This window comes from Athene cunicularia, assembly GCF_003259725.1.
Source record: "Athene cunicularia isolate RWA chromosome 1 unlocalized genomic scaffold, athCun1 chr1_part1, whole genome shotgun sequence".
NCBI lineage: Eukaryota > Metazoa > Chordata > Aves > Strigiformes > Strigidae > Athene > Athene cunicularia.
Window position 1 is genome coordinate 24,404,697 of NW_020799091.1, and position 15,186 is coordinate 24,419,882.

The 15,186-nt window shown below is 35.2% G+C and overlaps 1 protein-coding gene across 1 annotated transcript in view; it reads left to right on the top strand.

The window, feature by feature from the left end:
• Positions 1-15,186, top strand: part of NBEA (neurobeachin) — a 414,406-nt gene that overhangs the window by 303,968 nt on the left and 95,252 nt on the right. Inside the window, exons 43-45 of the mRNA XM_026862195.1 lie at positions 5,375-5,492; positions 6,378-6,480; positions 12,150-12,265. Of these exons, the coding sequence (XP_026717996.1) occupies positions 5,375-5,492; positions 6,378-6,480; positions 12,150-12,265 (337 nt within the window). The remainder of the gene's footprint in view (positions 1-5,374; positions 5,493-6,377; positions 6,481-12,149; positions 12,266-15,186) is intronic.

Sequence of the window (15,186 nt, forward strand, 5' to 3'; positions counted from 1 at the left end):
AAAAAAAAAAAAAAAAAAAAAAAAAAGGCACAGTATATAGTTAATACATAAATTAGTTGTAGCTATAATTGCCAGTGTTGAGGAAGACATGCTGAGTTTGGTGAAAATTGTAGCACTGGACACATATCATTCAGAACATTTAAACCACTGAAAAATAGAGAGATCTGAATAAATTATTAAGGTTAGTGGACTGTTGGAGGGGCAGACTGTGAATATACAATACAGTGCTTTTAAACATATGTCTCCAAACCTTTGAACCAAATAAAAAGATGAAGGTTTGCTTTGGGTTGGGCCACCAGGATGCAATAGCATCCCACTAGACCTTATTCAGTCAAGACAAATCTGTCAAGATGCAGAGTGAATAATTTTTTGAAATATAGAAGATTAAATTTGAAGAAGTGGAATTCTGATGTCTAAATTAAGGATAAGCCAGAGCTCTTTTTTTTAATGTTCTAACTAAAATAGTGGTGTCCAGGTTACAGATAAGAGTAGATACACTAAAGCACTAGATAAAACTGTCTTTGTAAAATGAAAAAGTATCTTGAGTAGCAAAATTGCATTATTCTTGGAAGCTCTTCTGGTCATTGATAAAGGAAAAGAAATGCATTTATTTCAGGAAATTGCCATTTTATTCAGGAAGCATGACTTTGGGGATCATTTTCAGACTGTGAAAAAGAATCTATAGGAACTTTGGAATGTATCGGTGGAAATGCAGCAAAAAATTAACCAGCTTTACTATACATAAGTGCAAGGCAACCATGTCCCTTACTGCTCTTGTTGTTTGACATTATTAGTACAAACGATAAAGAATAATGAAAGAAAACAGGGAATAAGTGCTTTGGAAATAATTAAAAAAACCCCAAACCACCATAAAACACAACAACAGTTATATGTTAATGTATATATGCATTTGCATTAGATATAAGCAAAGCTAGACAAATCTTGCAAGTATCCCATTGAAGAACCAGGTTAGAATTAAAATACCATGAACCAGAAATCTGGTTCTAAAAGACAAACGATTAATTCCCATTGAAAATTAGTAGATTAAATTCACATACATAGGCATTGGTGAGTCACACCAAAAGGCTATTTTAAAAACATACTGAGCAAAATACATGCAGCAAGTAACAATTCTTTGCAACAGGCTGGAGAAGTGACCATTCTTACTATAAAATTAGTGACTGAGAATAGATAGGACTTGTACAGACTGTTTTCCTTGATTTCCTTATAGCACCTGATTTTGTAATTATTTCATTTCCAAAAGCAATAATCAAAGAAAAGGGCCGGAGTATCCTTTTGCATGCTGTGTCTGTTGCTATGAGATACCAAGAAATGGAATAAAGCAGCAAAAATAAGCCTCAATACTTAAGTGTTTTGCCTGTGGACATAATCTGTCAGGGGTTCTAGCAGAATAGAAACTAATATTTCTGATCTTCTGGTTAATGCAGTGCTTCAAAATTCCAGCTGTTAATTAACAATTAATTAATTATCAATAATTGAATAATTACTGAAATAGGTTTATGATTAAAAATGTCTTGACTCAAAAAAAAAAAAAAAAAAGGTATCTTGATTACATCAGAAATAAAATTAAAATAATGGAGCCTTCATATCTGAGCCAAGTAGGAAAGCACTTCAGTAATGGTTCTGTTTCTTTTCTATAGAGCTTTCCATCTGAACATCCCAAGCTGCTTTACTAATCTAATCTAATCAAAGTAAGTGTTCAAATAGACGTTTTTCCATATTACAGAACCCTGAGACTTCTCATTCACCTGTTAAGGTGACAGCTTCATCTTACTGCAGTGTATCCTAGCAAATTTTTATTCTTGGTCTATCATCTGGCCAGTGGACCCATTACTATCTTTAAAACATACTCATGAGTAAATGAAAGGGTTTTACAAGGAGAAATTACCTTTAAACCAAACAATTGCAGCCGATATGAAAAATGAAGACTGTGCTCAGTTCACATGTAGACATTGTTGGTTGATTTTTATTTTATAAAAAACAGCTTATTTGAAACATATCTAGAATTCCATGCTTCGTCATGAAGTTTCAGCCATTAAGACATGCCTAGAACAAGAAGTCTTCATGACTGTTTTTAGGAGAAAAACTCATAAAGCTATCAAAGTAACGAGCACTGACTTTAAATATAAACAATGAAGTATTGGATGGAGCACATGGAAATTTTGGCTTCAGATAACTAGGTAACATGATTTCAGTGTCTTTTGGTGAACAAAGTGGTTATTTCCATGCTTTTATGAATAATAAAATATACAATACGTGCAGTCTGTAAAAAATGCAAAATAGCCAGGGCTTCATTCACGTGATATGAAAAAGTGAAATGCTAAAAATCATCCTGGAAGAAGAAACAAAAGTATAAACCTTTTAAAGGATTCAGACTGAGAGAAATGAAATTACTTTGTTTTGGTTGTTTTAACGAGAAGAATTCTGCAACAGCATCAGTAACTTCCGCTGTGAACTGTAGATATCTAATAACGGAAGGTTTAATGCATCGGTTGAAAATGGTGTTAGATGAATATTATGGAGGATGACAAAAATGGGTAGTATATCTTGGACAGGAAAATAATACAACAGAAATACCGAAATAATTGAGATGATTTGATATCAACATGATAATCTGATATTTGTAGGACTAATAGACAGTTAAGAAGAGTGTAATTGAGGACAGTAATTGAATTATAGACTCCTTCCTTTCCGCTGATTTCCTATCCTTTCTACTGCTTTAATGGAGTGCTATCTTAAGACATTCATTTCATAGTGGGGTAAAAGTAACTCTCAATTGCCTTATACTTGAGTAAGAAGAGGAGGAAGAAAGAGGCAACCAATGTGTGGTTGGTATACAATGTGCTTTTAGTGTTGATCTATAATAACTAAGCTATGGTATATATCAAAACATTGGAAATTTATTACTGTGAATCATCTAAAATGTTACTGCAGAGGTTATAGTTAGTATTAAACATTTTTCTTTAGAAAAAGAAGTAGAATAACTAGAAACATTTTTGAAACATAATGTGAATTCCTGAAGCGTGGTGTTTTGTCAAGGAACTAATTCTTTAGCAAATCTGCTGACTGCTGTAGATCTGGTTACAGCTATATACATTTCAAACTCCTCTCTCTGGAGACTGTTCTCATCTTTTAGCTTTTCAAACTTGAGTGTTTTCTTCCTTATTTCCTCTCTGTATCTTAAGGACCTGTGTATTTACAAAAATTACATATCAGATAGCAGCAGAATACATTCAAAGAAGAAGGGTGCTGAAATCTTCACAGTTATTGTTCTTAACCATCTGAATTTCACATGCGTGACACCACCTGTATCCTAGCATCTGATCTCAATGAAAGACTGAAGGAAATTTTGGTTTATTTAGCTCATCACAGAGAAATCTAAGCAGTAACTGGATCAGAGTCTGTAATTACTGACACAAGGAAAAGTTATCTGATACTAGAAGACTCTAATCTCATATAAAAAAAGGTGTCATGAGATCTAGTGGCTAGGAGCTAAAGTCAACAGAGTTCAAATTAAAAATAAAGTGCAGATTTTTTAACCATTTCAAGAATTTAGCATATGAAGTAGTAATTCCACAGCTGGCCAGTGACTGAATGGAGGGAGTGTATAGTCTCTTCCATGTGTTTGAGGGATCTTCAAAGAAATCAAGCCCCTTCCCTTATTCAAGGCTGTGTTCAGTTAGTGTGGAGAGCTGAGGTGAGTGAAACAGTACCATCAGCACAGTGTTGCTCTAAGTTTTGTCTGTAACTTCTCATGTAGACATTAAAGACAGTGTGTTCCTCTGTCCAGTTTTTGTCAAGGACAGCACTAACATTTCAATGCTCTTCAGTGTGCTGAAGCACATTTGTATTGTTGCAGTTGTTACTGTCATTTCGGAAATAGACTTATCATGGTTATGAGAAAAAAGTTACAGGGAACAAATTAATAAAAATCCATGGAACTCATTTAACACCAAGTGTACAAACTTAAATTAGCTTTTCATATATGAAGACATGTTACTAACTTGAAGCTACATCAGTGAAAAAACTGAAGGAATACAATTTCTGTTACCTCAAGCATGAAGGATCGTTGACAGCAGCAACATATGGTCTCTCTAACATTTCCCTATTCAGAAGTTGGGGGAGGTCATGATTACGGAAAGCAAAGACCTCAACTGAGTGACTAAAGCACTGCAAGCTGGTATACCAACAGCTTCTGTGTACCTAATGGCAAACAGAGAAATTCAGTCTCTCCAGTCTGAAATCTTCTTTTAGCATTTCCCTTTACTGAAGGTGTTCATTGTGTTTCATTGTTTCACTGAGGCTGCAACTCTCTTAGTGACTGCAGCCTAGGGGAAGGCACAGTCTACAGAGCCTGAGAAATGCAGTTGGGTGTAGTGAGGACATGGTCCCCATCCCAAACATCTAACTACTCATAGGATGGAGTGTCAGGGTCTCAGCTACGGGCAAAACCCACCTGAGCAGAGGTGGAGGGCTGAAGGCAGCCTTCCAGCTGATGACAAGAATTGGCAAAGGGTTGTTCTACAATGCATGATACTGCTGGAATAATAATTCACAGATTAAATTAGTTAATAAAGCTGTTACCTAAGTAAATTGTGTCTTTTTGTCTGGTTTCCTGAACATCCAGAACAGTGAAAGACTGAAAAAGATCATTTATATCATCTCATCTTAGACCAATAACTTCAATTGAAAAACTTACAAACTGAAAGAACACTGCTGATGTTTAACTATTTTATTTTAAAATATTTTGGCATTGTTTTTAAAATGCAAAAATACAAATTTTTACAGTTTGTTCATGGTTTGGAATATTAGATGTACTTCAGAAAAAATATTGTGTTGACATACTGTTCTAGCTAATTTCTGTATTTATTAATGGAATGGAGGGAGTTCTAATTTATGACCCTGAAATGGATGTGAATAGCAAATGATATTATTTTGGTTGTACTTCGCACATAGCCTCAGAAGTAAATCTGTTATCTGATACATAACTGACAGCTGTGTCATGCACACTTTTGGAAGAAAATACAGCTAAGCATAATTGCAACTGTGTCCATTACCCTATGCTTACTTGTAGAGTTTGTGTTTTTTTTGAGGAAAATAAGTTGATGTGACTCATAAAATATAGATTTTAGGAATATCAGGTTATGGTACTTAGTGATACTCTTCTAAAAGCTATACTTCATTGCATTTTTTAAAAACGTTTAAGTTCATGTTTTAACTCACGGTTTTTAAGTGTTAAAGAGATACGATTAACTTAATTATGCTTCATTGATGGGTAAAGTTTACTATGTTCTTATGCAATATTTTAATGAAAAACTCCTGCTGATAACTGTCACCTTGACTTTATTTAAAGGTCCTTGCCTATACAGAAGGCCTTCATGGAAAATGGATGTTCAGTGAGATTCGGGCTGTTTTTTCAAGACGTTATCTTCTCCAGAACACAGCTTTGGAAGTGTTTATGGCAAACAGAAGTATGTCTTTGTTTATTTTTTGGCATAAAAATGTGCTAGTAGTTATTTTGTGTGTTACTTATTAATCTTAGAATTTCAACTCTGTGCTTCCTTTGGTGAAGTGATTATGCCTGTGTTCAATAATGCTTACTTTTGCATGTATTCATTGCATTTTGTATTAAAATCAATCACATAAATCAATCTCACTGCTTTCTGTGCAGCAGTGAGATTTATTTATAAAACCAGATCATTCAAATTGGTAAATTCTTCAAATATTTGATAGGAAGTTTGCTTTTTCTATGATCTTACCCCTCTTCTTCATTTTATGTAAATATTTTACTAAAATACCTAAAAGGATATTTCCTTTTCTAGTTATAAACCCAGTTAAAGTAAAAAGGACCAGATCAATAAATGGATCCACTCAGTTTTCTGTATGTGCTACTCTGAATCAGAGTTGAATGGTTGGTGAGGTGTGTCAGTAGTCTTTTGCCCTGAGGAGTTGTGATGTAAGTTTTGATTTAAACTGGGGAGGGAATTAAACAATTTCTGGTCCTTTTTATTTTAATGCATCAGTTAGAAGACCGAATGCCATGCCATCTACTAAACAGTTTCCCAGCCTGATAAAAGGTTATATGGGTTAATGGTAAGCTGCGATTCTTCTGAAGCATACCTTACTCAGGTCTTCTGCAAAATGGGAGACTTATTACCAAACCCTTAACCAGCTAATGATACATAGGTATGAAGTATGCTGGGAGTTTCTGTTCTAACTTGGATCCTCAGGAGGATAAAAGTGGAACTGACTTCTCTTCCCAAATAAAAAACAAAGAGCATTTTAAAAATATATGCAGGTGGAGAAACATACTTCTGCAAGTGGTTTACTAGTCCATATTTTCTCTTCTCATTTAGCTTCTGTTATGTTTAATTTTCCTGACCAAGCAACAGTGAAAAAAGTTGTGTACAGTTTACCACGTGTTGGAGTAGGAACCAGCTATGGTTTGCCACAAGCCAGGTAATTTAATTAAAATAGTTTCTATATTTTGTGTTTATTATATCATACAAATGATATTTTTAAACCTGTCCATACTAAAACATTATTCCTGTCGTGAAAGTAGTTTTTGTCATTCTTAAGGTTAGTTTGAGAAACAATACGCTGTCCTTACTATGCAACCTGTTATTTTGGATAGAAGTAAAAGTATTGTAAATCTTTTTAATTACAGGAAATAAATACCTTCCAGTGAAGGACCAGAAGAAAACTTATACCTTATCTCTTCAGAGTCTGCTTTTCAGTCAGGTTTTATAAATATATAGACAAACATTGATCTTGCTGTGTTTGTAGGACATAGTACTAAACTTGACTTGAATGAAAATTATTTTTTCATATATATCTTCTCACTCACGTTTTATATGAATGTGTGTGTGTTTTACTTCATTGCTCATCAGTATAGTAGATATGTTGCAATTTCCAAATTTCTTCCATTCATTAGTATAATGCATTATTCTTCGGTTTCCAAAATTAAGGAGAATATATATTTTGGAAAAGACCAACTAAAGTTCAGTTTTAGATATTTTCACATACTATGGACAAGTACAGTTTTAATTATCTCATCAACATCAATATCAAATCAGCCTTTGGTCAGAAATAAGACTGGAACTTGTCAGATCCTATACTATAAAAGCATTCATATTTCAGTGATGGTTAAAATGATCTTCATGTGTACTTCATTGAGTTAGGGGGAGGGAAAATTTCCTGCCTTCTTTTTTTTGTTGTTTAGACCTAAAATTGTTTTTGAGAGTGTAAGAGTAAGTTTGGTGAAAAATATTTAGGCACAGGATTAATTTCTGGTCAAAATTAAAGGAACAACAAATAAATATAAAGGAGTGAAGAAACAGCAAGAAATTCACAAAATATGGTGCTTTGGGTTCAGATCTCCATTTGACCTGACTTGGCCAAAAGCCAGTTACTTAATTATCAGGGTAATGCCTAGGATATGTCTTTCTTTAAGTCATTTCCTACAAACTAAAACTTCATATTGTCCTTGTTTTATCCCAGTGCAGAATGTGGAAATACTCTGAAATGTCAAAGCATTTGTAGGATTGGAAAACTATTTCATTCCCAGATGAACATCATTCCCTGTCATGAGCTCAAGATCTCATGATGCCTAAGGCTTGATCTCCTGAATGTGCTGACGTTCTTAGGCAAACTGCCAAATTTCTCAACTTTTCACTGAGATCAAGGGGAAGTTGGGGCATTTCTTTGGAAGGTGCATCTTGTTAATATTTGCATTGCTCTTCCAAATACTCAAATTAAAGGAATTGCTGTCTCTAAATGGAAAGTAATAGTATTGCTTTCTGAAATAAAAATGGCCATATGTTCTAGAACAAACAAAATGCAAATGTCTCAATCAGAATTTCATATCTACAGTGACATTTTTTACTTTTGAAATTCATATCTTTTGTGCATTATTCAGTAAATAATTGTCTGAAAAAGTTTGTTGATATATAATTATTTGGAAAAGTTTCAGCTTCAATATTAAACACAGTTATTTCCATACCTTTTTGATTAAAGTTCAATTTGAATCGAAAATGGGCTTGCTAGCCTTCAGAATAAATCTGGCATATGGTAGTGAAGTTCGCTTTTCTTTCTTGTTTTTGCATAATCATGGTATGATTTATGCACAATAAAGACCCTGTAGTCATGGTTTTTCCTTTTTTTTCTGTCTACAAACCCTTACTGTCTTCAGTAGGGTTGCAAGTGAAGTAACTGAGGGAAAATCTGGCTTTATAACTGCTCTGCAATTAATATTTTGTTGATATGAGTATATAGTTTTCCTTCCTATGAATATGCTCTGGAATGCTAATTTTTAAAAATATGCTTATTTGTATAATTAACATAAGGAGAAATTATGCTGAGTAACCAAAAGGAGCTGCTATGCTAAGTAAAATGCTATACATTTTTTATGACCCATTTTCCAGATTAAGCTGTACTTTAAAATATTTTTTGAAAAAGCAAGTCTTTCTGGTTGTTTTGGTTAAGTTCTTTAGTTTTATTTTTGTAAGTAATATTTCCTCTTGGATACTACTCTGATAAACATTTCATCTGAAGTTAATTACATTATCATAAAGAATTGCATTCATGATGGAAACATTCTGAAGAAGTAATTTACTTTTAATGCAGTACATGGATTTTAAGTGCATTTCTGTTTTCATAGAGAAATCCTGCGATTAACAAAGATGGAAGGAAATAGAAGGAAAAAGCAATATTTATCATATTCCAATGGCAGAAAGCATTAGAAGCAGGCAAACTGGTATCTCTTCCCAAGACTGTTACAGACCTGCTGTTCTGAGCAAATCTCCAGTTTGCTTCTTTGCTACCTTTCCCAATAGCCTGTCTAATGCTTTGCTTCAACAAAGCATCCAAACCTGTGTTTAATGTTACAAAGAAGTAATTACATCCTTAAAAGTAGTCACACGTTGAAGAGTTCAGTCTAATTTGGTAATCAAAGTAATCCGTCTTTGATAAATGCATTTTCACTGTTCCTGAAACATATTGCGTTGATTGTAGTTTGCTTATGACCTTGCCATATGATACAACTGGGCAGACGGTACTGTGGCTTTAACTTATTTCTACAGCTCCATATGATTCTACATAGGCAGAGTAATATCCACATCTTTACAATACTATTAGCAGACCACTTTTTAGGGTTCTAACACCTGAGGTGTAATTTACTGCTGTACTTTGTTGAGGGTAACATCACAGCTTAGAAGCCAACTGTGAGGTGCCTGATGATTTTCTAAGTGTACAGAGATCAAAGAATTGGTAAAAGATACAGTATCATACTTCACCACTAAACATGTGCTAGCACCTTTCACTGAAATTCTGTGGGCTATTAATGCATTAGATAAAACAATGGCTCCAGTTATTAAAGCTAAGAAATACAAATAACGAAGCTTTGCTGGAAGAAAGCATATTTTGGCTGGTATGGTAACTATTCAATGTCAGCTCAGTGCTAGAACTTATTCCACATCAGTAGCTTGATGACGGATTTCCAGATCTTGGTGTAGCTGGTTGCAGAGCTTGGATTTTGGGAAGGGAAGGAGGTAGGAAAACTAAGATTTGATGTCATCAAAGCATAAAACCTCTTTTAGGGCTTTGATTAAAAGTGAATATTGATGAATCTTTTGGCAGAAGCCAGTGACTTTCCCGTCTTTTTTTTTTTTTTTTTTTTTTTTCTACTTTTTTTTACAAGATACTTAAAGACTGTATTGTAGCTAACTAAATTAAAAGTAATTGTGAAAGGGGGTGGATCATGCTCCACATATGGGATATATAACCTCCATGAAATGTTTTCTAAACATATTTAAAGCTTGAAAAGTTAGATTATCCCCTTATACATCAGAGAATCTTCTGCAGATTCCATTTTGAGTAGGTATTTCATGGCTGTCTTGAAGCAAAGGAAGCACATTCATTTATGCATCTTCATACTGGTGATGGCATATCGAAGGAAAGAAGTGATTTGATCAAAGTTGGGTGGATTTAGCAAAACACAAAACAGTGGGTCTTCCTGTGTTAACTGAAACAAGCAGGTGTGGAACCAATTTATTGTGCATAATTTTTTCCAGCCTCTGCTGAAATAACTATGAATCTTTCAAACACCTGAGATATAGAGTAAATAAGGAGCTTTTTTAGTATATTTTGATTTTCTGTAGGGTTTGCTCAAATCAGGCATTCAAATGTGAAGTCCAGCACTTGACAGTTTATGGATTTTTGAGACTCCCTGGGAGATTGTAGGTAAATCTAAAAGCAGTTACTAAGCTGTACTGATGCGTAAATGTTGTTTTGTCATGGAAGGAACAGAAAGTCTGTGACAAATGCTTTGTAAATTTAATGATCTCTTCAGTATTTTTATATTCTGTATTTATTAATTTGTGTGTAGCATTAGTCATAGTGTACTGAGAACAATACAGTCTTTGAGAGTTCCACTGTCAAAGTAATTGTTATCCTATAAAATTCAATCTAAAGTATGATTACATTCAGATAATTCTTTTGATAAATTGTTTGGAAGAAGCATAATAGAAACAACTTAAGAAAATTTTGTAATGTCTCCTGTATGCTAGTAAAGTGTATTTACCACTGGCATCCTAGAGTCTACTGTAAAATAAGGCTAACCAAGCTGGCAAGACTTTACAGAGATTTTAAAAAAAAAAGAAGTGTACCTACACTGAGTGGTCGTTTTTGTATGCCCAATTTGTAAGCCTAAGTATGGCAGACATTGACAACCTACACATTGACAATTGAGACATTTAATTGTGGTAACTGTACACTCCAATTGCATACCAGTATCATTCATTCTCCAGAAGTAGGATTTAGTGCGTGGGTAGGAGTATGTACATGTATCTTTAGAAATAGATGGTCCACAATTTTGTAATTTGACACCTTGTATATAACTTTATTTTAAGAAAATAACTGCATTCAGAGTCTAGAAATAGTACACTTATTGTGCTTAGTGTGCACTGAAAGTTGAAGCTTTGGGTCCCTACTTACTCTTGACAAGCTATATAAATACTAGACGCATTATTTAAATTCATTAATAGGCTACACATTAGAGATCCTCTTTTTTTTTTAACAGGTACAAACATTTTCTCTGTTTTGATCCATCTATAAGATTTAAGTTTCTGTAACAAAAAGTATATGAGGAGATGAATTTTTGTTCTTCCAAAGATTTTCCTTTTCTTTTTTTCAACAAGGACTATTTTCCCTAGAAACATGTGAGCAGTGAGATTATTTCTGCTTGTTGCAGATTTTTTTCTTTAATGCATTAGTCTAGACTGAATCTACACCACTATATTTTATCACCCAGGGGCAGTATATACAATGGGTAATTTCGAACTTGGGGCATGGCATTTGATTATTGTGATGTTGTCAAATTCAACATAGAAGAGCTGAAGTTTTCTGTTTTTTTCTTCCTTGGCACAGTAGTTTGGTTCTTTCTCCCTTATCCAGTCATTTAAGTTTTAGAAAATGTGTGGAAATTGAGTATCTTAGAATCTTCTACTCCTCTTCCAAATTTGAATGAAATGCAATTCAGATGTTATTATGGAGAGACAGGCAGATGGACATGTGAGCAGATAATAGAGTAAACCTTGTTTCTTTGAGAAACCAGGCTATAAATAGAAATCTCAAAGCTTACTGCAATATAGGAAGGGATCATGGGTAGCTCACCATGGAGGAGGTGCACAGACTGTGGAATAAATATCTTCAACCCATGTGCTGGAAATACATGGCACTTTAATCTATCACTCACTCACCTTAATGAACTTATCTCAATGTATTCTTTTGAAACAGGGAAATGGTATTCCTCTTTTATTCCTGCTGAACAAGCGAGGCACCAGGAGGTCTGCAGTTTCTTTTACTTCTAGTCTTTTAACCAGATTCAGAATAAAATAAGGCCCCAAATATATTATTCTGAATTATTACAGTGCTGTAGTACTGGTAAAATTAAATACAGATTTTAATTTTAGTAATTTCTCAAATAAGGGTAATAGTGTCTTCTTGACTTCATTAAAGGAAATAAAAAAGCCTCTGAGAGAATCTGAAATTAATCATGCTAATAACATTGCCCTACATCTTAACATTTAATGACGCTCTTAAAAAAATAATTCTTTAAATGTATTTCCTAGGAGAATCTCTCTGGCCACTCCCCGACAGCTTTATAAATCCTCCAACATGACTCAGCGCTGGCAGAGACGGGAGATATCTAACTTTGAATACTTGATGTTCCTCAACACTATAGCAGGTAAGGCTTCCGAGTCTTTAATCCTTCATAATATGTTTATGTTTGTCAAAGTCTTAAGCACCGTGACTTGATAGAATACATTTATCCCTCTAGAATTCAGCTGCAGCTTTATGATAGATTCTGAAACACACACATTAAATTTTATCAGAAAATGCACAACCTATCACTGAGACTACAGATTCATGTATTGTTGTGGAGGCTGTTCCTTGCTCCCCTTCTGCCATTTCCTCCGCTGACAGCTTTGTCTGAAGCTTTATTAGAGTCAACAAACCATTGCCAGAGAGTGTCTGGAAATAATAATGGGAAAATGTAATTTTGCTACTTCATCATTCTCAGCAACAGCAACTAGACAGCAGAATAACAACAGTATTCTGCCTAGTACAGATGTCACCTGGATTGGGTATGATTAGATTACAGCATCTTTTCTCGTTTAGTTCTTTGAGCTGAAATATAATATCAGATTAGGTATTTAAAATGAGAAATAACTGCCATAGACATCCAATTGTTATTGGCAAAAGAAGAGCTTTTCTGGCAATTGTCATTAATTAAACATTCACAATGACATTATTCCTTTCACCTTTCCCTTTTCTATGTGCTAACTCCCGTGGCAATTTTAAATGTAAAAAGCAGCAGTTTTCTACACCATATACAAAGATTTCCAGGAGCTTGTCTACTATTACAATTCCTGCCTGTAGCACACATGCTGCTTATGAACCTGCCTGTGGAGAGCCTTCCTCAGACATTTCACTCCAGTGATCTTTAATTTGAAACCCAAATTAAATTCCAGAAGGCATTTTGTACTCCAGTGTTACAAGTCTCATCTTTACTTGGTCCTGACTTTTATACTTGAGGTTATCCTCAGGCCAGACATAAGACAAATTTAAGTGTGAAACCCAAAGGTAACACCTGTTATGCTGACCAGTCTGAGGACAGTCACTGTGTTCTTCCCAGTAGGGTAGTGGCAGAATTCAGGAGCTGTCAAACTAACTTGCTTTGAACCTTTAGGCTTTTGCCTCTGTGCTTATATGGTAGTCATCTTCTGTGTATCCAGTCTTACGGACATTAATAAATGTGTCATCAAATTATCCCAGTGTGATACAGAAGTGCTACCGCTGAACAGTTGGAAATCTGAGAGCATGTTTACCTTGTGCAGTGGAGCACAAAGCAGAGTCCCTGAACCTACTGGAGACCTGGGCTGGAAAGCCCATATGGTGCAGCCCAACACAGGCTCACCAGCTTGGCTCACGAGCACGATAGCCACAGTCCCGCAGATCTCTGCTGAAGGAAGGAGCCCTGCTGAGCAGTTATTACCTCTGGCGCAGCACCACAGGAATGCTGCTATCCTGCTCCTGGACATCGGCCTGCCTCCAGCCACTCCGTGTCTCTCACACATCCGCTGCCCTTTTGGTCATGAGGAAATGCAGGCAGAGCCTCACAGGCTCCCTGACTGCCTCACCTGAACTGGGAGGGTTTACTGGAGAGCTGGGAAGTTAGCCTAGGTCCCCTCAGTCCTTGCCCAACATGTTATCGACAGAACTGTCCTTCACTTGTAATTTCCTTTTATGTATTCATTTCTTCTGTAAAGCAGCATTAACTCTTCAAATGAGAGTAGACAAGAGCAGAGCCAATTTTTGATAAGTTATTTTTCATTTTTAATCATTTTAAAACTCCAAGGTAATTTATTTTTAGGTACATCACCAAAGCATCCAAACCTGGAAGCCATCATTATGTCTGAAGTCAGTTAGGAATTGCAGTGACACTTAGGCTAAAGTATCCATCAATAAACAAGTTTCAGCCTGAAGAGATTCCTTTCAGAGTATCTCAGAGTGCTCAGGAAAAATGTTTTTTGACCTGTTGTTTGATAGTAGTACTGGTAGGCAGGCTTTATACCCAAACACCTGGGTAGTTACATGAGGCAAGTTTCTTTTAATGTTATCTAATGTCATTCACCTGCCTAACAACAGGATGGCCTGACATTTGCATTCCAGGTACCACCTGCTATACCGAAGGTTTGGAGGATTCAGTAATTCTTTTTTGTGTGTGTCTGTAAGCTTGTACTGTATTTGGAAAAGCTTCCAGCAGCTTGGTCAGTACCTTAGTAGTGTCTCTCTCTGACTCAAAGCGTTTAGTTTTTGGCAGATTTTTTGCTCTCAACTTCTTACTGGTAAATCTCATTTGTTCATATAATCTCACTGTTGTTAATTGTATAACCACACTTGCTCGTTTTCACAGCATTACCTACCATCTTATGAAGTCTTTCAGCAGTGCATGATCGAATTCAAATTCTAATTTAGGTAAAGACCATATTCCCTGAAAGAGAGGGAGGTAAATTTGAGTCTCTAGAAGCAGTTCAGCTTAACTCTTTGTCTCCATCTTGTATTAATTGGCTCATTTTGTAAAGTCATTCTTTTTAATGATTCTTTGAGGTCACATGGATCCGCAAATATATGTTTTCTGAAGGACAGCCAATATGCTGATTTTTAAAAGTTTTGGAAGTGACCAGTATTGGTCAAATAAAAATTAATACCATGCATACTCTTCTACTAAGATGTGAACAATACGTTGGGTAATATTTTAAGACCTTTTCCTTGCCACAAAGAATATCCCTTACTCTGATTTTTATTTCAAATCCATCTGCATTGCTTGGCTTTTGCTAATGGGTCCTTACCAGTCTCTATATTTTCTGCTGTGTTTTCATTTTCCAAGAAGGGCAACAGTCATCATGTTCATGTATCACTGTACGATCTCATAAAAGATTTTGGAGGGATGTCTAAAAGCAGCTGAGATTCTTGGTTGCTTTCCAAATCAGCAAGAGTGCTGTCACATCTGATAGTGTTCCAGCAGGATTAGCAAAGTAAAGGGTCCGCTGACATCACCTATGGCTATTGCAGGTTAGAATGGCCCTCAATGCAAACAGCTTG